This window comes from Vidua chalybeata, chromosome 5 (assembly GCF_026979565.1).
Source record: "Vidua chalybeata isolate OUT-0048 chromosome 5, bVidCha1 merged haplotype, whole genome shotgun sequence".
NCBI classification, from domain to species: Eukaryota; Metazoa; Chordata; class Aves; order Passeriformes; family Viduidae; genus Vidua; species Vidua chalybeata.
The window spans coordinates 43,385,994-43,409,546 of record NC_071534.1 but is presented as its reverse complement, the minus strand read 5'-3'; the positions used below and the strand labels follow the sequence as shown (position 1 = coordinate 43,409,546).

The 23,553-nt window shown below is 36.9% G+C and overlaps 2 protein-coding genes across 6 annotated transcripts in view; one reads left to right on the top strand and one right to left on the bottom strand.

Moving 5' to 3' along the window:
- IRAK4 (interleukin 1 receptor associated kinase 4) overlaps positions 1 to 12,881 on the top strand; it is a 22,459-nt gene extending 9,578 nt beyond the window's left edge. For 3 of the 5 annotated variants that reach the window (XM_053942297.1, XM_053942299.1, XM_053942298.1), the window contains 3 exons: positions 707 to 769; positions 1,419 to 1,577; positions 1,689 to 3,333. In XM_053942297.1, coding sequence (XP_053798272.1) covers positions 707 to 769; positions 1,419 to 1,577; positions 1,689 to 1,721 — 255 coding nt within the window. In that variant the 3' untranslated portion in view covers positions 1,722 to 3,333. Of the gene's footprint in view, positions 1 to 706; positions 770 to 1,418; positions 1,578 to 1,688; positions 3,334 to 3,766; positions 4,365 to 12,862 lie in introns of those variants that run through there. The other 2 variants (XR_008430864.1, XR_008430863.1) reach the window with 2 other exon arrangements.
- TWF1 (twinfilin actin binding protein 1) lies at positions 4,419 to 23,553 on the bottom strand. The gene is made up of 9 exons (XM_053942301.1): positions 23,481 to 23,553; positions 20,204 to 20,281; positions 17,463 to 17,641; positions 15,802 to 15,897; positions 14,501 to 14,605; positions 9,937 to 10,062; positions 9,586 to 9,736; positions 9,058 to 9,179; positions 4,419 to 7,570 (listed from the first exon to the last, which is right to left on the bottom strand). Exons 1-9 carry the CDS (start codon positions 23,503 to 23,505, stop codon positions 7,400 to 7,402), a joined length of 1,053 nt encoding a protein of 350 aa, XP_053798276.1. The 5' UTR covers positions 23,506 to 23,553; the 3' UTR covers positions 4,419 to 7,399.

Genomic DNA, 23,553 nt, shown 5'->3' with positions numbered 1-23,553 from the left:
TCTATAATTTTTCTTTTTCCCAATAGATATTTTCTTAAGATAGTGTTTCTAAAGTTTGACTGTGTTAAAATCATTTGAATATGTTGATTTGCTATGTGAAAGACCAGAGTAAAATATTCCAAGTTCTAGCGAAATGTGGTTTGAAGTGGTGTGGAACATACTTTTTGCTTGCATGGTATTGCACAAAAATGTAACTCAGGCTGAAAAAGAAAATTTAAGAAAATGGTCCAAAATTATTGTATTTTACTATATTGAACACCAAAAATACAATGTACATGTTGAATTTGCCTTAGAGCTGAGTACAAAAAAGACATGAGCTTAATATTTGAAAGAAAATTTAATTTGTTCTGAATAGATCCAAGACCCTACTCACTATTGACCACTTCCTTCACAGCATTTAGTTTCATGGGAAGGTAGGCCCAACACTATGTCTGAATAGTTTGGAAATCCTTCAATCTTGCTGTGAAGGAACACCATGTAGGCTGAGAATAACTTATGTTGAAATTTGTAAGCAACCCTGCTAATAACAGTTAATGAAAATAAAGGTAGGAACAAAACCCATTAATTGTATAGGAAATCTTTGGACAAACACAGATCCTGAGAGTGTTTGTTGAAAAGCTGGAGGTCATGCTCCTTTTTGCAAATCATATATATGCTAAGGGTTATTCTGTGCTTTATTTTCTCTTCTGATTTTTTTCCCTTTTAGGTCTTACTAGAAATAATAACAGGTCTTCCTCCAGTAGATGAAAACCGGGAGCCACAGTTGCTGGTATGTTCTTCATATTTTCTCCTTCCCTCTCAGTGCTCCAGGATCACTTTATATGAAATCATAGTAAGTTAACAGGTTCTGAGACAATCAATTGTTGGTCAGCAATTTCAGACTGACCCATAGAGGAAGGCATAAGATCTGCCTGTACTCATTACCTCTTATTTATTAATTTATGCTTCCTCAAACAGTACATGTGATTACAGATAACCCACTTCAAGTGTGTTGGAACTGAGGACTTTTGGACTAAATCAGTCACATTTAAAATTTGATTTCTGACTAGAAGTTTCCAGCGGATACCTCAGCCACTGAGGCTGGAGACAGAAGTTTAGTTTACAGACAGACATTCATTTACAGGAAGAGGCTTTATAAAACTGATTAAAAAATTATACCAGCTTCAGCTTGCATATTTGTAGGTTATTAGGCTTCTTCTCTTACAAAAGAAACAATACTAGAAAATTGAGCCTTGAAGTGGGAGACAGCTAAATCTGTATGATACAGCTTGAAGAAATTTGCTTTATGATGTTGTGGTAATTAAAATGATATAGAATAAAAATAAATAATTAATAAAAATGTATCATTTATTTGTACTCTCACATGCTGTTCAGATGCTTACAACATTATCTGCTTATTGGTTCAAATTCTCTTGTAGTTAAACATAAAAGATGAAATTGAGGATGAGGAAGCAACTATTGAGGATTATGTTGATGAAAAGATGAGTGACTGGGATGTACCTTCAATTCATAAAATGTATTCAATTGCTGATCGGTGTCTGAATGACAAAAAAAACAGAAGGCCAGACATTAAAATGGTAGGTAGTCTTTCAGGCAAAAGGCTTATTTTGGGTGAGAGTGTGTTTGTGTGTGTTCCCTGCATATGGTTACAGTATCAGTTAATTATATTTCTGTCTCTTCTCATCCAGGTCCAACAGCAGCTCCAAGAGATAAAAACTTGATAATGAGTTTCTTCTGATACAGCAGTGTTTCTGTAATGGAGATACCAGTACCAAACGTTTAATCAGTATTTAGTGCAACATTATCAGTGATTCTGCTTTCCAGAACTTTCTGGACACATGTAAGGTGAGCTGTTGGCCTGTCAGCAGCTCTTTCACATTTCCTTGGTCACTGAGCCCTTAACATGGGAAAACTCTTTCTTGTATTAACAAATTGCAGTGCTGGTACATCATCTTCTCCTACAGCTTTTTAAATGCATTTCCATATTATAATCTATTTGATTCTTTTTATTTCTAGATATCTAGTATGTCTGCTGCATACTAGATGTTACATGACTGTAACTGGGCAGAATGTTTTTTCTGCAAATTGCTTTCTTGATCAGGTGTACTAGACCTTCGTCTATTGAAGACAAAACCATTTAATAGCTATAATGGTACCTAATGTTGTCTTTTTGAGAAATGACAATAGTATTACCCAGTTTAAACAAGCTTCTACTTAATATTTTAGCTTCAGAGTTCATATTAGAGTAAATGGTCTGGTACTCTTAGTGAATGTGATTATTATCAAAAAGTCTTCTTGGTGTTAGTCTTAGTCAAATAAAGGCTGCAAGACATTTTCTAGGTTGTTTTTTCATTTCAAGGATTCCCAAGCAAAATAGTTATCTTCCTGTGCAGAAGCATTTACATTTGCAAATGCTTTCTTACAGTGAAATCTATGATGACAAACCATTTAATTTTTATTCACAGCAAGACTCTTAGCTACTTTGACTATTTTAGAAGGATTGAGTATTTTTAGTAGTTTAGGAGAGGATTCCATACGGATTATAAATACAGATGGTTGCTTTTCTTAAAGGGATCAGAATAATGATATAAAGATCAATTCTGCATTTTACTTAGTCAAATAATTAAGCTATTTTTAATACATATATGTATGTATATTAACTAAATACAAAAACACACTTCTGAAAGTATAAATAGAAAGGTTTTTAAAAGAGAAACGCTGACAGATCAAAGCAGACTAAAATGGAATGAAAGTGACTAGTGAGATTCCGGATACTTTGGACTAAGTATGAACATATGAACTAAGTAAATGAAATATGATATTTTCATATAAACTCATTTTGCACCTTGTGAACTTTCTTTATAGCTCAGGGATAAGAACATAGTCTGGCCTACAGTTAAATTTGAAAGCTTGAAATTCTGTGATTATGTGTGACTTCATTCAGGAATATATATCTCATTGTAGTAAGCATGTGATTTCTAATGTAATGATATCATTAGATTTCTGGCTATTTATTCATTTTGTATTGCCTTTTCAAACTGCTAGCTTAATTTAGAAAAAAATATCTACCTAATGGCTTCTAGATTTTTTGAGTATAAATTGTAAAAAACTGTTAACATAAAAAATAACCCTCTGCATTAATACTTCTTTTTACTGTTAAAACTTTAAGCCTTGAAAATACTCATCATTTTATGTTGCTTGCATTTTTGTTAATAACATTATGGTAATCTCACTGCATGGAATAAAGCTGTACAGCTCTGAACCTGGAGAAAAAAGCTGCTATTAAGCTAAATTAGAATAAAATCTGCTAAAGCCATTCTTCAGTTTTAAGCATCTCCAGCTATTATGTGAAGGTTTCATGTTAGATCACGTCTACTTTTTACTATTCCCTGGAGCTAGAATACAGCTATAGTGTTGGCCAGAAGTCTGTTTGCTGTAGCAACTCCCTGGTCAGGTCTGTTCACCTCTGGTAGGGTAGAACATTTTTGTTCATACACCAACTGTGATATTCTGCAGTGTGAGCAGTATCTCAGCCACAAGCATGGGAGTTCCTGCTTTGTCATACTAGACCATTACTATTTGCAGTGCTGCTCTCAGCAGTGAGGTTTTGGCAGTAGTTTTCCCTTCCTCACTGAAAATGAAGCATGTTAGCTACTACTTCATACAATTTAGAAAAAAGTTTTGAACTTCTTTAGTGGATATGAGGGTTTAACTAGGTAAAACTAGCTAACTTATGTGGCAACTATTTTTTTTTTTTAATATGCAGGGGGCAAGGAGAAGGAACTTTGCTTTTCCACCCCAGATTTTTTTTGAGGTCTCCATACAGTAAAGTCAACATCTCTAAACACTAAGAGGGTAAGAGTTGCTGACTTTAGTTTTATTTTGTTCCCTCCAAAAACATTAAATTATCCTAGAATACATACTTCTTTGTGCTAGTTACTATAATAAGGCCTTCTAGGACACAGATCAGTAACTTAAGTCATTCAGGATACTTGTAATGGGATGATCTGGTTTCATAGAACTGGAAATCCAGTAGTATAGTATAGTAGTTCATGCTGAGCAAGTAAGAACAGATAGAACTGTTCAATCACCAGTCAACTACTTCAGCATTTTAAAAGGAGAGAAGAAATTTTTGAAGGGGCGTATTACTGAAAGCACAAAAACCTCAAGAGAAGAACACCCTTGGATTCTGCTATGGAGCCCTTGGTGCTGCTCCCATAAAGCGATGAGAAAGTAGCTGTTTCTAACATAGTGATTTTTTTCTAATAGCAAAAGCTAGGAGCTCTGTTTCTGCTCACCTCCCTTCTTACACCCCACAGTCACTTTCTAGTCCCATTGGAACTGTCTGTTACACATTCTGATCTTAGAATATAGATCTTCATTAAAGAGACTATGAAATGATTCAGACAACACCAAGCTAAAGCATCAATCTTTATTTATAAAGTAAATTACAAAATAGATAAGGTAAACTTAGTTAATTTTAGCATCTGAAGGCGGCTTTCATTGAATACATAAACACACTGATAACAAATTTTTTTATTTACAATGTCAATCTAAGAAACAGCAATTTTTATTTTGATTAGTTTAACCATTGATAGGAGTGTTTTAAAAAATCGAGATCTCCCTAACTTGCAACATAAACATTTATTAAATAATTACCTGTCCTGTTAATTAACTATTTAATAGCTTGTGAGATAACTGCAAGCAGCTGCATTGCTTTTGGGCTTTATGAAGGCCAACAACAATTTGAATGGACACTTTCAATTATTTAATGACCAGAGACAGTTAATGGAGCAACTTTGATTAATGCCCACATTTTGCCCTGGTTCTGAACATTCGTGAAGAGAATTGGAAGCAACTATGTAGATGTAAATGTGATAGATTGTACAAAAAGAACAGATACTTCTTATTGCTGTTTGGGGAATAGCTACAAGAGGCCTGGAGAAGCAGCCAGCAGTGCAAGACTTCATACAATTCTCTTTTTGGGAAAAGTGAGGAGGAGATGTGCTCAGGGCATGACTGACTCCTATCTGGGCTGGGTGTGTACATCACATAGAATATTTTCAGGTAGGGAAATTTACAATGTCTGGTTTGGGCTGAACTCTGAAGTAGCTCTTGCATAATCACTTAACCAGCTCTCATCATCCTGCAGATTATGTTTTCTGTCTCCTATCCTCATCTACCTTGGGCAGGATTGCAGAAAGAAACAAAAACCAAAAACAGGAAAAAAAAAAAAAAAAAAAAAAAAAACAAACCACAAACAAAAAAAAAAAAACAAACAAACAAACATCCAACAAAACCCCCACAACATGCACACAACCACATCAGGTCAAACTGTTCATTATTTAAAACATTTAGTCTCAAAAAGCTGAACTTCTTTACTGGCTCAAGAAAGTGTAGAGGTATATGCACTCTTGCTGTGGCTGGCACAAGGGCAGGAATACTAAATTCAAAAAACCCTCTAGCAGTAATTTTTAAATGCTACACTCCTTAAAACCAAACCAAAACAAAAATTCTAATGTGAATTAGGTGTGTTACAAATATTTCAGTTAATCTAAAAATATATTTAATTACAGTTTACAGTGAACTGCACACAAAATAACCATATTTAAAAAACAACGACACTTGCCCAGGCAAGAGGCAGGAAAAGAACACAAAAGCAAGCAGGAGAGATTAGCTGAGGATCAAGAGCTATTGAATTGGACTGATGTAGTGTGTAAAATTAAATGAAAAAAAAGCTGAAGTGTAAAATTTCTGCTACATATAAAAAACCCACAGTAATACCAACTATTGCAACCATCACATTATATAGTGCAATCTCGGATGTCAATAGTAAGCTAGTATAGCCAAACAAAATAATAGATAAAACATTCTTTTGTTAGGAACTACTACTATCAAAACATGATTCCCCACAAAACTAGGTTAAAATCCATCTTCCACCAGGTAAACACACGATTCAGCTCTATAATGAGTATATCCAGCAGCTAGGATAATATCCAATAAACCAAAGCTGGCAACTCCCATGTAGCTTGAAAAAAATGCCAAACCAACAAAACTCAAAAACCACAAAGGTCACAAATACACTAAAAAGCAAGTCCTCACTGGGAGTATAATCTATTCATGAGTATTTGCTTCATCACATAGTTTTAAATATTTGAGGTCATCCAATACTTTATTTCCACATCTAATTCCCCCTTAATGCACTTACTGAAATAATCTACTTTTCCTCTTCCTGTTAAACACATTACTTACAGTTCAATCAAGTTTAGACTATTCTGGCTGATTTAAGTATTTTGAAGAAGGGAAGAAGGGAGGAAAAAAATCATCGAAATCCTAACTAGGGGCTTGCTGCCAGCAGTTATTCAAGACCTAGTTGGACTTAAATTACAGATGTCAGTTACATTTGAAGTTCAGACATTTAGAAAAAGTAATTTTCAGAATACCTTGAAAGTAAAAATTGCAGTTGATAGTGCAAACACAGTAGGACCTCAAGAATAACTCACTGTTATGAAGCAAGACTGCTTCAATTTTTACTGAACTTACACATTTTTAGATCAAACTGCACCAATAATTAATTACTTTTTAGATACTTTAGACATATTGCTTTAAAAGCAGCTCCATAATCTATTGAGTATACTAACTCTTTGACTTTTAATCTCCTTTTACTTGGTCATTCAGTACCTAATATGTAACCCTTATGAGTGATACAGAAGTCTGGAAAAGCTATTTCTTTAAAAGATAATTCATTAAATTAGTTATAAATTTCAGATGACCAAGATATTGCCTCAGCAAATGTCCACCTATTCCTGAATGCTTATATTAATTGAACAATAATTGATTTTAGTTTATCTTTTCCATTGCAAGAAAAACAAAACAAAACAACAACAAAATCCAGCAATGCATCTTGTCAAAATCCAGACACAACCGTCTATTATACTACTGTCCATAAGTGCTACAAAGAAAAATAAAGTTTTAATTGGGACAATGCTATGTAGTCCTTCATCTCTTCTCACATGGAAAGTCTTAGAAGTTTAATAGGCTACGCATAAGAATACAGCTGTGACTTACTCACAGACTACATGGGCTTCATAGTCTTATGTCTGCAAAGTTTATGATCAGATGTACAGCTATTAAATAATGGATTCTAAATTAAAATAAAGGGGTATTAGCTTAGTTTTTCTCTTCTAGCTTCAAAATAATTATCTCTTCTATATGTCATAAAACATGGTCAACAAATATAATCATGTAACAATATAAAAAGTTTTGAGGTCAGAAAAGAGAAGAGTAAAAAGAGCTTTTTTTTATCCCTAGCATCTATGAATGGAATGATTTCAGTTCATTACCAAAAGCCAGAATTCCATTTCTTACTCTAATACTTGAACAAATACAAACACAGTTTCTAATCACTAGGTGTTTCAGTCTCTGCTGGCCCTCTGATCAGTCTTCGTATTCCCCTCTTCCCTGCAGGACCTTTTGGTTTAGCAAAACTCTGTTTGTAAGCATGTTGTTTTGGATGTACTTCTTCATAAAGGAAGTCAGCAGTTAACTCATCACCATTATCTATTTCAATCTGGCAGAAAAAGACATCATACTCAAAGTCAAAAACATTTAGAAACTTTGCTGAAACTCAATACTATATTAAAACCATATGTGCAATAATGTTCAAAGTCAAGCATGAAAAGTTCTCCAAACTGTGCCTAATGCCCTGAGAAATCTTGGATAGTTTTTCTGAGACTCCCCTATACTCTTACCACTATTAAGTGTGACTTAATTATTTTCCTGAAATGTAAGCACGACTAAACTGTATATATGCTAGGGACTTCTCTTTGTCCCAAGCTTTGGCACAGAGTACCTGTTAACCTTAACTAGGAGAACACATTCCATGTGAAACTAGTGCTTATTTACTCATTTTAAGTATTTACACATTGTAAGAATCAAAATTGTTCACTATAACATGTTTTAAAAACTACTGTATAAGCAATGTGCATGCATATTGTTATCTCTTGAGAAAGAGGGGGAGGAGTATAAAGCTTATATTATTAGCTGGCTACTGCCACTCGGCAAGTACTCAAGTGTTTAGCAAGGAAAAGCATCTAGATATATGAAACCAAATAGAAAGAAAATAGTATTCTCAAGCCAAATTCCAACTGTTTTAAATTGCAAGAATTTAGAATTCAGAGAAATGCTATAGCATTGCTCTGCTGAGCATTCAGCACTTCATGCCCTGCCAACCATAACCCTGGACAGACTTGCAAGCTCCAGTTCTGCTGTTACAAGTACATGCTTCAGAAATTTCTGTCTGCAGGAATTTTCAGGAGTCACATGGTGCTTTAGTTTTGTTGTACAAAGGCAATTTCAGAAAAATAAGTACATACAAATATACATAGCAAAAATTTAGTTAATTAGTGTCATCTCACTAAAAATGGTTAGTATTAATACTGCTGTTTTTAAGGTAAACATAATCTCTACAGAAACTAAGTTTCTGCAAAAGTGTTAAAAAAGTAACCCATAGGTCACAAGTGGATCACTTCTGTGCTCTCTGCTTGGAAGATGAGAAGCAACTTTTTTCATTGCAGTAAAATCTATACAGTGTGAAAAGATCAGCTTACTTGCAAGTACTTGTTTGCCCCATCAAGGTCTCCTAAGATAGCAGTTCTAATTTTCAGAACTGCAGCTTGAAATTATTTTGAAAATCCCTACATAATTTAGGCTTAAAGGAATTTAGTGGTTAACAACAGCAGTATGTTAGAAAAATAAGACACAGTTTTGAGTAAGAAATCATGTTAATGCTATAAAGTCCTCCAAAGTACACTCAAATATTTCTTTGATGCACAAGGATATATATTTTCAATATAAAAGTGTAGAAATTATGAAACAGAGTAAAACTTCAAGACTTAACTTTGTATCTCTAGCTCCATCAACAATTATTTCCTGTTCAGGACAAACTAAGTTACACTTGTCATTGTTTAGAGAACGTGGTGACAGAGACAGTTACAGTTTTCCATTAAGAAGGAAAGACAGATATGGAGAAAATACCCCTACACCCCCTGCACTTACCTTTCTAATTATCTGCATCCACAACTGTGTTTCTACAATTTCCAACAGTGGACTTTTGCAACTAGAGTAGAGCATTCGTTCTCGTATACTACAAGTATACCCTGGCATAGAGTAGATGAAAACTGCAGGAAAAGAAAACAACACCACAAATACACTCTATCAAAAGCAGTATCATAAAATCATTTATAGCAGAGAGGCAATGGAAAGCAACTGAAAATCTGAAAGCAAAAAATGTAGTGCTGTTCTGGAGCTTTTTTTGCTTCAGCAAGTGTTTCATTTTAAACAGAGGATAAGAGAATGGCCAGTATCTGTATGTTTTCACATTTATGGGTGCTCATAATCAAAAGGGATAGCCCACTACTTTACAAACAGAAGAGCTCTCCTTCACAAGTTCAGTGTCACAAACCAAATGACTCTGAAATTTATGATCATGCTGACACATCTTTGACTCAAAATTCCTCAGGAATTTGAAACAAGCCAGTGAAGTTTCATATGAAAAAAAAAAAAAATAGAAAAATTTTCTCATACTTATGGATTCCAAATAGTCTCCTTCATGTGTGTGCTTATACAGGAAAAAGTGGTAACGCGCAGCATCCTTTGGAACTCTTTTTGGCAAGTCCTTAAGTTCAGTATCAAGCGTGTTGGCCAAAATAATAGTTTCATTTTTCATATCAATTTGCTGTAAAAAAAAGTAAACCTGAATATAGTTAATACACAAAAAAACAAACAAAAGAACATGACAGGATAGAAAAAAAGTCTGGATTAATCTAATTCAAAATGGTAATTTATCAGCATACTACATCAACACATATTGTTTAATATGTGGGTGATCTGTTTTATACTCATTATTAAAATACAGTTAAAATATTTTATACTTGCCAGTTGTACATAATTGAGTTTCTTATTTTTCAGTTTCTCCAGAGCCTGAATAGCATCTTTAGCAATGGGGAATGCTACTCCTTGCAGTGTTTGATGCTTGGTATCTACACCAACATCTGCCTGTACCTGGAACACAAGTCAGCTGAGTTGTTAAAAGAAACCTTTGCAGCCATTTAGTTTCAGTGACTGACAATACTAACTATTCATTCCATATGGTTATACTTAGAGTTAGCAGTAGCTATTCCAAGAATAAACCACCCCAAGAAATATTCCCCATATACAAAAGATTTGTATTTTTTAATTTACAGGTCATGTTTGTTTGCTAGCCTGCAGAGTTTCTTATCTCTGAAACAGTTCTGCTTAGCAGAGCAACAAAATCATCAGAGGGAAAACTGGTTCAAGTGTCAGTGAAGAAGTTCTAAGTTAAAATTTGCTATAGAGACACAATAACCCAGGAAAAAAAAAACCCCTTGATTTTCATATGCTGTGTTATACTTTTGAACTGAAAATATTCCTCATAAACTTTGTTATAGCTTAAAAAATTTTAGATCAAAACAAAGACATGATTTCTAGGGGGTCAAAATTTTTGAAGGAAGAGAGAAATTATGAGACAAACTGATCTTCTAAAAGGAAAAGTAAAGCTTCTACTCTCCCTCCTGCTTCAACATACTCCTCCAAATAGCCTATACCAAAACCAAAGCAAACAAAACAAACAAACAAAATCCTAATTCTTTATTTCTAGAAGGTCTACCTCAAAGTAAAAAAAAAAAAAAATCCAGGACAAGCTAGACAATTATTCATAATCCAGTTATATTAGTGTCAAATTACTGGAGACAACAGTTATTTTAATGCTGAATTTATGTTTATCTTACTATTAATTCAGTTTCTCTTAAAATGAGCTCTGGCCTCCAGTCTTCTTCAGTCTTAGTTTATTGTCTAAGTACTGTTTTTTAAATATATTTACTTCCTTTTAAAGTTTCACAATTACATTTAACATTGGTTATGAAGCTGCAAAAGTCAAAAAAGTGTACCAAGTGGAAAGTGTGGATCTTTCCTACCCTAGATCTATCAACTAGAAGATGTGCAGCTTTATTAAAAAGAGATGCTAATAAAATATGAAACAAACTGATAAAAAATTAAAAACAAACACATGTGGCAACACTTACTTATACTTAACATTTTAAAGAACAGCTTGTCAGCAACAAGGAGAGAAAGAAAGCAGGTGGAGAGCTTACTTTGCACAATTGATAAATTTATGAACAAGGTTATAGAAAAAATGTTTTGCAAAATATGTAGCTGCATAAAAGCCTGACTGCCAAATGTAAAATAGGCATCACGAAAATAATAAACCATCATAAAATACCATACTCTAGAATCCATATGAAAATACAGGTAGAAAATAAGTACTCCAAACTTAAAAACAGGCTGTGAAGTGTAGAGATAGACAAGGGAAGAGAGTAACCCAGTGCAACTCGAGATACAGGAAAATTAACAGAACCATCTAAGTCACTTAAGAATATTTAAATTCACACTGCTAAGATTTAGTTAGTAATGGCTGCTAAGTGCTGGATAAAATGGCAGATGAAATTTCCTGTGAATAAATGTAAATGTATGCCAGAGGAAAAAAACCGTCTTTTTCTACTTGTATGGTGATGGGGTTAAACTGGCTACTACCATTCAGGAGCAAGACCTTGCATATCATTCAGACTAAATCTGAAAATAACCCCAAGGCAAAAAAAAAAAAAAAAAAAAAAACCACCAAAACACTCCCCCATCCACAAATGAAATGTTACAAATTGTTAGAAAAAGGAGTAGAGAACAGAACACGTTATTACGCACTGTATATATCAGTAACGTGCCTGCATCTTGAATACCACATGCAGATCTGGCTTCCCCATCCCTCCATCTCATAAATTATATAGCAGAACTGGAAAAAACTGCAGAGAAAAGCAACAGGATCAGAAGTATGGAGTGCATTGTTTAGGAGGAAGAACTACCCAGATTAGGACTTGTCAGCCTGGAAGAGATAACTGATAAGGAATACAACAGAGGTCCATGGATAGAGAATCATGCTATAGTTGTGGTTGGAAGGGTCCTCTAAAGGTGATCTAGTCCAACTCCCCCACCCCTCCAGAAAGCAGCAACATCTTCAAATAGATCAGGCAGCTCAGAGCCTGTTTCTAGGGATGGGGAATCAACCACCTCTCTCAGCAAACTCTTCCAGTACTTATCACACTCATCATAAAACAAATTCTTGCTCATATCTAATCTAACATACCCTGTTTTAGTTTAAAACCACTCCCCCTTGTTCTATGGCAATAGGCCCCTGTCCCCTTACTTTTTATAAGCCCCCTTTAAGTACTGAAGGCCACTAAGATTTCCCTGAAGCCTTCTCTGCTTCAGTCTGAACAACCCCAACTCTCTCAGCCTTTTCTCACAGGGAATATATTCCAGCCCTATGATCATTTTTGTGGCCCCCTTCTGGACCCACTGTAACAGGTCCATGTTTTTCCTGTACTGAGTACCCCAGAGCTGGATAGTGTTCCAGGTGGGATCCAGTGCAGAGCAGAGGGGGAGGATCACCTCTCTTTACGTGCTGGCCACACTCTTTTTGATGCAGCCCAAGATATGGCTGGCATTCTGGGATACAGAGGGCTTTATCTAAGGGGAGGGGGAAACTGAGGATTGACTGAATGACTCTTTTTTGCCTTCGCCATACTATCTGTAGGGGTATCAGAATAAACTAGAGATTCTAGAGAGTAGTCAGTGGTTCTTTACATAGTATTTTGCCAAGCTGTGGAATATCCTGCCACAGGACCCGTGGCCAACAAAATCTTTATGTGGATTTGTGGAAATGACAAGACTAGATGATGGATGAAAAACCTATTAAGAAGAATTATATAGTAAGATGTCATCTTTTGTGCAGGAATTTCCCTACCTGCAAATGTTGAGGCAACAGAAGAGTATTTAAGGTAATTATAGCCTTCTTGCCCTGCTCCTAACACCCTTCCTAGATTTCTGCTGTTCTCTCAAGGACTTGACAACAGACTAGATGATCCTTTGATCTGGCCCAGTAAAATGTTTCTTAGGGTAATTATGAAAGAATATACATATGGAAAACTTTTTAAAATCAGAAAGCTTTTCGTTTTCTAAGTCTAATTACAGGCTCTGTAACGGTGGAAACAATGAAGAGAAAAATGACGTATGTTAATGTATTGTGAGATGTTTCAAACAAAGCCAAAATGGCAGCAATATATAATTTATGTGTCCCTGAAAAGCAAAGGTATTGCTGCTGAAATTTCAGAACACATGAAGACTTGGTTTGCATGAATCACCTAAACACATTGTATGTAGTACATACACTAATACCAGAAGTGATCACTGATCCCACAGAAGTTTTACATTCATTACTGGCTTTTTTTTTTAAAGCTGATGAAGTAAAATGCAGTATTTAATGATGGTGAATGTATTTCTACATTTAATTGTTAAAATCAGACATGAAAACTAACAAAAGACACCACTGGGAAAAAAAGTCAATAAACAACAAAGTTGCAGCAAAAGCAGAGTAGAGTGAAAACAAAAGATACACAGCTGTATTTAACACAATGGCTGCCTGGTATCCAGCTGCAGAAATACATCATACTTCAAACACATGTACTACAGCTCTAACATATAAGTCTAAAGAACTAATAAGTTCAGCACATATTTTAATATACATCTGATATAAACAGTGTTCAAATGAAGGAAAAATGTGATAAGGAGAATCCTCTGAAACTTTTCAGTCACTAGCTAGCTGGCAATCATCAATTTTTTTGGTTAAAGGCATTTGATAGAGATTTTTCTATAAGGTGTTTGTAGCATAAGCAAATCAGTCTCTTAAAGTGATCAGCTATTTGGTTTGGATTTCTGTTTTATTTTTCTTGGAATCCTCTTCCCTTCCTCTCAGTCTTAAAGACAAGTGCAGTGGTACCAAAAACTATGTACCTTTCTTCTAAAAATAAGGCTACTGAAATTCTCTTAGCAATCAATCACTATAATAATTGCTATTCTGTGTTTTCTCTACAATTTCTGCCACCATGAGAAATGCATGGGGGAATCACATGTGGACAATGTTGGTTGGAAGACTCTCTATAGGTCACCCTGTCCAACTGTTCAATCAGGGCCACCTAGAGCCAGCCGCCCAGCTGTCTGTCCAAACATCTTCTGAATATCTCCAAGATGGACACCCCATAATCTCCCTGGGCAACCAGTGCCTGATCACCCTTCACAAAGAAGGACATCCAGTGATACTAAAAGCTGAAGTTGCAACAATTAGTTGCCAGGCCTCTGATGCGGACACTACGCCTTTCAAACGTCGTGATATCACTCATGCCACTTCAACTCCAGCCACCATCACCCTGCAATTTCAACCCATAGAGAAGTACATTTATATGCTCATCTACTCACACTTTCTGAATCTTTCTATTTTCTGTTCTGCCTTTTTTTACCCTAGAAAGACATTTCCCTACAATATATTTGGAACTCTGCAGCATTTCCCACACATGCTTGAAAACATTTTAATTACCTCCTTAATCTTAATTTGTCGAAGTTCCTCTTCTGCTGCAGTCAAAGGTGCAGGGGAGGATTGTGATATCAAGTATTTTTTATATCCATTCAGTGAAACATCATCCTGAAAGCACAATATCAATATTTACCAGTTTTTTTTTAGAACAGAACTTTTCTTCAAAGATTTTCTATGGAGCATTGCAAAAACTAGTTGCCTTCCATACAGTTATGGTGATTTTATTTGAATATTCCAATATTCCATCATGTCTTGTTTCAGTAGCCCAGAGGTATCCAGGTAATACATATGAATTAGCAGGTGGGACCATAATAGGGTTCCACCACAATAACAGTGCTTGTTGCAACCAAACCATCCTTAGGTTTAACAAAATAAAGACGAAGCAATCCACTGGATGCTGATTATCAAGATCCTGAGTGAGATCAGCAACTTGAACACCTTGAAGAAGCTGCAATTTTCAAACAGATGACCATTAAAGGCCAGCAACAATTAAGAAGTTTATGAAGACACTGAAACCAGCAATTTAGAAATTTATAAGCTGTAACATAATGAGCCTGGGAAAAGTGAGTTATATCAGTGTCATCTTCCATGTGCCCCAGGCCCATTCTGAAATACCAGTAAGACAGATATAATGCTCCTTCCTCACAACTGAGATGGAAGCTCAGACTTGTAGGGCTAGACACAAATTCCACATATTACATAGACTGCTAATGGTTTGGTGCAAGTGGCAATGAGAGACTGCTTGATTGAACAGGCAAGAAAAAATAACAGGACCCCTAACAGTAAACCCTCTTAGCAAGTCAGTTATCTACTCCCCTAGAATACAGCCTCTCCACATATTTGTTAGGATAATGAAGCCTCCATGACAGGTTAATGATAAATATAACAAATTATTTACTTAGTGAGCAACAGAATTATTAGTCTCATGTCCACCACAACAGCCCATTTCTCTTTCATAGCTTTTTTCCCCACTATAATATCCTCTATTCTTCCCCAAACCTCCAACTCTTCCCATTCCATTAGAGGACTCATACTCGTTCAGTGAGATTAAGAGATATTCCTATTATTTTTAGGTTATTTAGTTTTCATAAACATTTGAAGCATGGACTTCTAAGCCTGACTGTACCTATCAACTTGTTCAAATGAGCTCAAATACACTTTAACACTGGAATAACACACATAGCTTTTAACTCTTTCTTCCTTAAACCAAAAAGACCATAAGCAACCCACATTCATACCAGTAACATCAGCTACTATATTCAGTATTTAAACTCAGTGTCCTGACTTTGAAAACAAAAACATACCTGTACCGTTCCAAATACTTCATCCTTAATATGGCCACCTCCAAATTCTTTCTTAAGCGTTGCTCGGGTTGCTGCATACAACATTTTTTGACGAACCTAGTGTATAATACAAACAGTAGCTTTTTGGGTTAGTTCTTTTTTAAAATTTTGCTGTACACAGAGAATCCAGCATGTTGGTGTACCAAGTCCATTAACAAACATCTTTCTTGAACAAGTATTTCAAGTGTTGAAACTGCACTATAAACTTGTAGAGCTCTTAGTCATGATACTGACTCATACTATTAAACTCACAAGGTCATGATACTATGTATTGTTATCAAAGTAACTTCAAAATTGAATTGCAGCCTTAGTTGGAGTATGAGCTTTTTTTAAAAGGGGAAAAAAAATCAACATAATCGTTAGTAATTTTAAATGGAAAAAAACACAATTGTTTGAATCTTTTGTCACCGTCCGTGTATTAATGGATGTAACAGACAGCAAAAAAGCAGACTAGAAGTAACTCATTATTACTTTGGATTTGATAGTGACTCCAGATAGTTATGGTTCAACTACAGAGTGGAAAAATTACATTTGCTCCCTATGAACTTCTTGTCTAACATAGTCACTTACTCCTCTCTCAGCAGTCCCACCTTCCCACTTTATTTCACCATCATGTTATCCTCTCCACAGTACTTCACCTTTTCCACATAATCGTCTCTACACACATCAGCTTTTGGTGTCTTATTATTTCCTAACTGTTAGTGAAAGCAGTAGGAGTACTGGAACAGCTTTGCTTTCTGCCTTCCCTTATCTCACATTCCCAGAACCAGTATCCTAGTTCTGTGGCAGCAGCTCTCTGGCCACAGAGACCAACAGACAACTCTCCCAGGCCTTTCTGGGAAAAGTCTGTAAGATCAGAGAAAAGAATGAGAAACAATTCTTATCTTCACTTGCTGCACCTGTTGTTTTGAACACGTGGAATGTGTTATGGAGATTTGTTTACCAAAGGGTGGTTTCTTAATTAGCCAATGGTGATGGTGTTTGGACTGGAGGACTAATCAATTCCATCTGTATCATAATTGTCTATAAAAGCAATGGGTTCCTTAAGAATAAAGAGATTGATCAGCCTTCTGTGAATCATGGAGTCAATGCTACTTATTACCAGGCCAGGGGCCCACTGTCACAACATAGTTCCTCCTAGAAATTCTTAATTCTGACCTCAGTCCTCTCCCATGCTCTCAAACCACTAAGAAGGAGTGTATTCTGTGGCACACCACATATCCACAAGTGCCAGCTTGGCAGCCAGCAAGCTAAACAGAATAAACAGCTTGAGCTCACACTATAATTCTGTCTGCCTATATGAGCACCCATTAAGATTTCTGTCCTATATCCTTCCATAAATTTTCTGAATTACTAACAGTAAGACAGACAAACGGCAAAAAAACTGTATTGTGTTCCCCAGTCAGTCTAAAAATACATTGGATCAGCTGTACTCCATCTAGACCTACTGATTTGCTCTTTAATCATCTTAAAGAAACATTTTCCTAGTTTACTTCTGGGAATGTAGGGGGAGGTTGGGGAATGCTTCATTCCTGAAATCCTTTTCCTTCATATCTCAGATTCAGACCAAATGGTACTGTTGAAAAATCATTAACATGAAGCCTCTGATGACTATTACTTACAGGAGAGTGATCAGGTGACCATGCAATGAAGATCCATTCATATCCTTGAGCATTCTGTGAATCTAATCTGTATAATATATAACATGGTTGTTTGTCTTCAAGAAGGGGAAGGACAAAGGAATCATAATCCTTTTCCCATGATCCAACTGGCTGTCTAGAGGATCCCACAACAAGCTGCTCTAAAACCAATAACCAAAGCTACAGGTTAGCAATAATACAGTTAATAGCGTCTGTCAAATTAATAATTACAATAAGAAGTTAATTGGACACTTAATCGTTCATAATTATGCCCAGAAGAATGGAAGACAAGAACAGTCAGTGTAAAAGTGGGTTAATTACTACAAAAGCTGTGTATGTTCAAACCCTAACTTACTTCAACCGAATTTCTGATAGTTGAGACGTAACATGCTGGTTGTCATCAAGTTCTTTGATCTGAAGTGATACTACTGATGTTAGCTTTTTTAGCTAAAGGGAAATAAGGGAAGGGAAATAACTGTGTTCTGACAATTAGTTTATTTTTTAATTTGGAATACCTAGGTATAAATAAGGTAAGAGTAAACTTTCAAATTTTAGAATTATAATTACTGATGCTCTTGGTATAACATATTAGTGTTTGTACTCATTTTCAGGAGTCAATAATCCAGTTATACAGTGAAAAGAGTTTGGAATGAATATGCTTGCACTAATCACTAACTTGACTATGTAAGTCGATAAACCTCTTTCTAATATAGCTTCATAGCTATGGTCTCTTTAAATGACTGAAGTTGTTTATTATGTATAATTGGTTTAAGTCTGTACAGAATACTTCATTGGTATCTAATTATGTGAACAGCTGTAGCAACAAGATTTTCCTCTTATTTATACATCACATCTCAGTTTCCAAAGGCAAGTGTTAGCATACCGTCTTACAAAACATTTATCAGCTTCCCAAGAAATACTAGCCCGCACAAGTGGAATAGAAATACCTTGTTTAAATGGCGTCCTGCAACAGTTTGAAGACCATCATAGTAGCTAGTATACAAACCACCATTTGAGATCTAGGGCTTAACTTATAAAACTTCATACAAAAGTACAACAGCACACAAATGCCTCTACAGCAAAACTTCAAGCAAAGCATTCTACCACAGTAACTCACAGAACACAAACAGCTCAGAGCAAGGGTGTTTGGCCCTTCTTTGAATTAGACACAAAGTACCTGAACTACCTGAAGTTGTACACCTAAACCAAGGGTATTCAGAATGTACTTGCCAATTCTGAACTCTAAGTGGATTTATACCCACTTGGATTTAAGATACAGCCAGAGGACCTTCATGCCCAGCAGCAAATCTCTTGTCTTATTAACTCAGATTAGCAAAACACAATTTGAATATTATCTGTTGGCTATTATCTGTTACTTAAAGCTCCTGAAGACAGATGAAGCAACTGCCGTTCTTCCAGTATACTGGGAGTTTTACAGGTTCCTTTTTGAACTGCAAAAAATACTATCAAAGACTGGATTCTGCTTCTTATAGAGATGAAATGCCTATACCTAGATGTTTGTATCTATGTATACACATTAATACATACACACAAAAATTAAAAAACAGGAAAAGTATTAAATTTGTATCTTATTTCTAGGCTTCACGTCATATTATAAAGTAGCATATAACAAAAGCATATTGTTTTGCCTTGCTTAATGGGAAAAAAAAACCCAAAACAAGGGTCTGTCAGCATTTACTTTGTGCTACTGAGACTATTGCAAAGCCCTGCCTGTAATCTTACTATTCCCACTGCCTTAAAGAAAGCTATATTAAAATATTGGAAGACTTCCTAAGAAAAGCAAGCACAAGGAAGGTAACAGTAGGTTATTTACCTACCAATTAAAGTGTATCTGTCTATGTATGTACATGTAACTTTCTCCAGCTAACAGATTTTTTAGTGTATTGTAAATGAAGTCTAAAACAAATGCTTTCAAAGTGGACAACTGACGTGCTTGAAAAGATGGACTAAACCAGGACATATCTTATATAACTAACCAACATTACTATTAAAGAAAATAAAAGTAATTATTAATCTACCTTTCAATGTTTGTAGCCTATATCCCTTCCCAAGAAGTTCAAAATCAAACTCGAGTTCTGATCGAAACTATGTAATTTTCTATTTCTACATATATGTTGAGATTTAAGAAACAGTTTTAACTTTGAAATTTTAAATAAAGATTTATAAAAATATTTTCTATGTAGCCAGATTACTACTTAAACATCTGCTTTAGCAGGACTTTCTACATGCAGCACTTTTATCTGCCTTTTTAACCAGTATATATCAGTATAAAATTTACAGTTCTACATCAACAAGGTATTTCTATTTCTGATTGGTTGCTGTGTAAGACTAGCTCTCTGTCTATTGAAAGTAACCAGAGTGTCCAAATGCTACACAGGCGTAGAAATTTTCATTTCCTCTACTCTTTAGTAAGAGATAAGAATAAGCTTATTTATACTATCCATACAAAATACACAGCAGTTCTTGGGAAAATATGAAATTACATTTGGGAGAAAAATTCAAATACAAAAATACTGTAGTATTGTAGTAAAAAAAGCTTAGGATCACCAAAATTTAAATTTTACCTTCTGTATATGAAAAGCCTTAGTAACATTAAGTTTGGCAGAGTTCTTTTTTTTAAACAATTGTATATGTAAGTCATTAAAACAACTAGGAAAATATCTAAAAGAAACAGAAAAAAAAAAGAATAAAATTTGACTAACCATTGTCAATGACTATTTTTAAAAGCCTGTATTGTCCATTTCTGGCTCCAACAAAGATGTCTTTAACACTTCCACTAGCTGAAAAAGAGAAAATAAAAGTAATCAAATTAACACATTTCACTTCCCTAGGACAAAGAATATTCATGAGGCTAAGAACAACACTGGAAAAATGTACAACTGGCCCTTTGCTACAAAGTTGGACAGCAAAATAAACCCAGGAGTGATGCTGCTGCTATGCTGCACACTGTTCCAACCATCAGCATACCACACAAAGATGAAAGGCAACATTACAAAACAGCCCTGCTTTCTAGCATACCAAATGATTTTCAACATTGTGAAAATTACAGGTGACATCATCAATCTCATGTTTCAGAGTTCACACAGCAACACAATAAAAATATGACGCATCTCAAATTACAACAGCTTCAAGAAGTCTGCAGGCTTAGTTCAAACTTTCAGACGGAAACTTTACGCCTGCCAGGAAAATGTTAGAGCTTGTCTGGCTGAAGTGATGGTCTTTTCCTGAGAGCACTTCTCTGCAGCATACCCGTGAAAGCTGCCACTCATTGCTCATCGTTCACACCTCCTTATCTCCTTCTATGGTTGAGGACATTGTTCAAGCCCCAACCTACTGTAACAAGATAGCTTTATAGTGAATTTACAAAGTAACTAAACTATTCTTACATGTTTGTAAATCACATTGACACTATACCACCAACATGACAGATTCACTTCCGTAAGCACACTGAAGAACTGCTCTTGACTCGCGTGAAGACTATTCTTATCTCAACTGCTCTGCTAAATAATCTGAGTGCAAATCGGTTTAATTATACTGGAGACAGAGAGTTGTAAGGATTTACTGAAAAACATTTATTGCAAGCTGGTCCTCTAAGTAATCCCATTGGATAGAGCATAGCACCAGCAAAACAAACATCAAACCAGGAAACAAATAAAATGGATTATTTATAGTCAGGTTGAGGCCAAATGAACAGATGGTATCCAGCAACATTACTGCCCATACTCAAAACATTTTACATTTATGTTCGTCCAAGTGGTGCCAGGCCCATTCTGAGAGTCCAAAATGGCATGTTAAAAGAACATGTTAAGCAAATTGAACTGCAGTGGGTTTCCAGTTCAACCCCAGTTTCATCCCAGCTGTCTTCTTCCCACTAACCAGTGCAGACCCTCACAGTAATTTGCTGACAGCTTTTCTAATCATCTCTGTTGGTCTTCACCATTCCATTGAGCAACCAAACATTGTGCCATTTTCTAGACTTTTTGTTGCCCCAGAACATTCTTTGTCCTCTTCTTGTCTATGATTCTTTTGTTCCTTATTCTCTCATTTCAACACTACATACCAAAACAAGAACAGAATACAGCAGTCTCTATACTAATTCCAGAACTGTTTCCTGAAAAAAATATTTTGAGACACTTGTGAAACCAGCTCACTATCAAGTGATCTATGTTTTTTTTTTTTTATCATGAAGGTATTTAAATCCACAAAAGTGATATTATTTTCTGTTTAAACTTTTTGCATAGCAGAGGGCCACAGAATCAAAATCTGGGCTTATTTCACAACTATTTTGCAGGGAATATTATTTTAAAATTATTTAGAAGACTGTAAACCCATTCAATTTTATTCCACCCTAGTTACTGCATTCTGTAACTTCCTACAGTATTTATCTGCACTGGCCTGTTTAAAAAGTCCAGTCCTTTTAGCAACTGCCTGGTACATAGCACTGGGCCCATGACTTCATTTCTGTTTCCAGAAAAAAGCAGCCCATGCTGCCAAATCTTGTAATTGTTTATGAGTGACAGTAGCCTGTTTGTGGCTAAAGCCAGCAATGGCACAAGTAGAGCTACTCCTCTTCCAAGTGGCAGAGGCTGATGCTTTGCTGCAAACAGGACTCCTGATGAGTGCCTGCTGGGGCAGGTTCCCAAAGGAAAGCTGCCGAGTTCTCTACAGCTCTCCTCAGAGGACAAACGATTCTCAGACACGAAGCAGAGCTGCAGAAGAGGATTAGCCACTCTTTTGCTTACAATAAGCAACAGAGTATTCTTCTGCTCCTCCCTGCCAGCATTGCCAGGAGAACAAGGGATTACGATTTACTAACAGGTTTCCCCAGACTGGGAAAAAAAAAATGCCATTCCAGGTGCACCTCTAGCCTGAAAACAGTTGAAGAACTTAAAACAAGAAGCTGCAAAAAAAGATCTAAGATTGGCATGCAAAGGAAGGAAAAGAAGAGAGTGGAAAGGGTGCAAGCCACACTCAGCCAATGGACAAAAAAGGGCACAGAAGAGCAGCTAAGGGCTGCCGTGGCTGGGACAAAAGTCACCTTCAACAATAAATACTGGAGAGCAGGCAAAGTACATGGTACTAAGTCACCAAACACGCAGATTGCAGAAATCCAGACAGTAAAACCCGACCCCTCCATAATCCTGCTATATAATCCCTGCTTAGCAATTCTGTGATTCAGGGGAACCCGCTAATACTGCGAAACAATACTCTGTCTCCTTCTAATTGCCCCTCGCACCGTCCAAGGCCTGGAAACACGGGGGGAAAAAAAGGTTCCCACATACTTTCCCCCTTTGTGGCCTCCAGTGATGGGCTTTATAGTGGACTCTCCTACGCCAGGGCTCCTGCTCCTCCCCAGGGCTCTCGCTCCAAGGGACCCAGCAGCGACCGCCGGCATTTCCCGTGCTGTCCAACCCATCCCAAACTCGGTAGGGCGACCCCGAGCAGGCGACAGCCCCCGGCTCGACGCTGACTCCGCCACCGCAGGAGAAAACCTGCACTGGGGCAGCTACCTGAGCCCAAGCGGGCCGTGCCCGCCATTCATGGGGCTCTGCAGCGAACACTTTCCTCGGGCGGGCTCCCTGCCTCTCCGGGGCGGACAGGCGCGCTTCGCTGGGCCGATAAACCCTGCATGCTTCGCCTGAATGGGAACGGAGCTATGGGTTCGACCCCGAGGAGTCGTGGCCGCCGGGGACGAAACCAGCAGCAGTCACCCGGTCGCTCGCCCCCTCGGCAGCCCGCGGCGCAAAGGACGGGCTCCTCCGGCAGCAAACAAAGAGTGCAGTAGTGGGAAAAATCCCGCCGGGAATGGCCCGCTAATCGCCCGCTGCGCCGCCTGCCCCCGCGCCGCGCCCCGACCCGCGGAGAAAGGCGCTCCGCCCGCCGGCCGCCCGGCTAGCAGGACCACGGCGGAGACGGGGCCGGCTGTCATGAGGAGCAGTGGGCACCGCGGAGCGGAGGTGCGGGGAGCCCCGCGGGTACCTTGGATGCCGGTCTGGTGGGACATGTCGCACCGCGCCCGGACACCGCCGCCGCCTCCCCGCCCGCCCGGCAC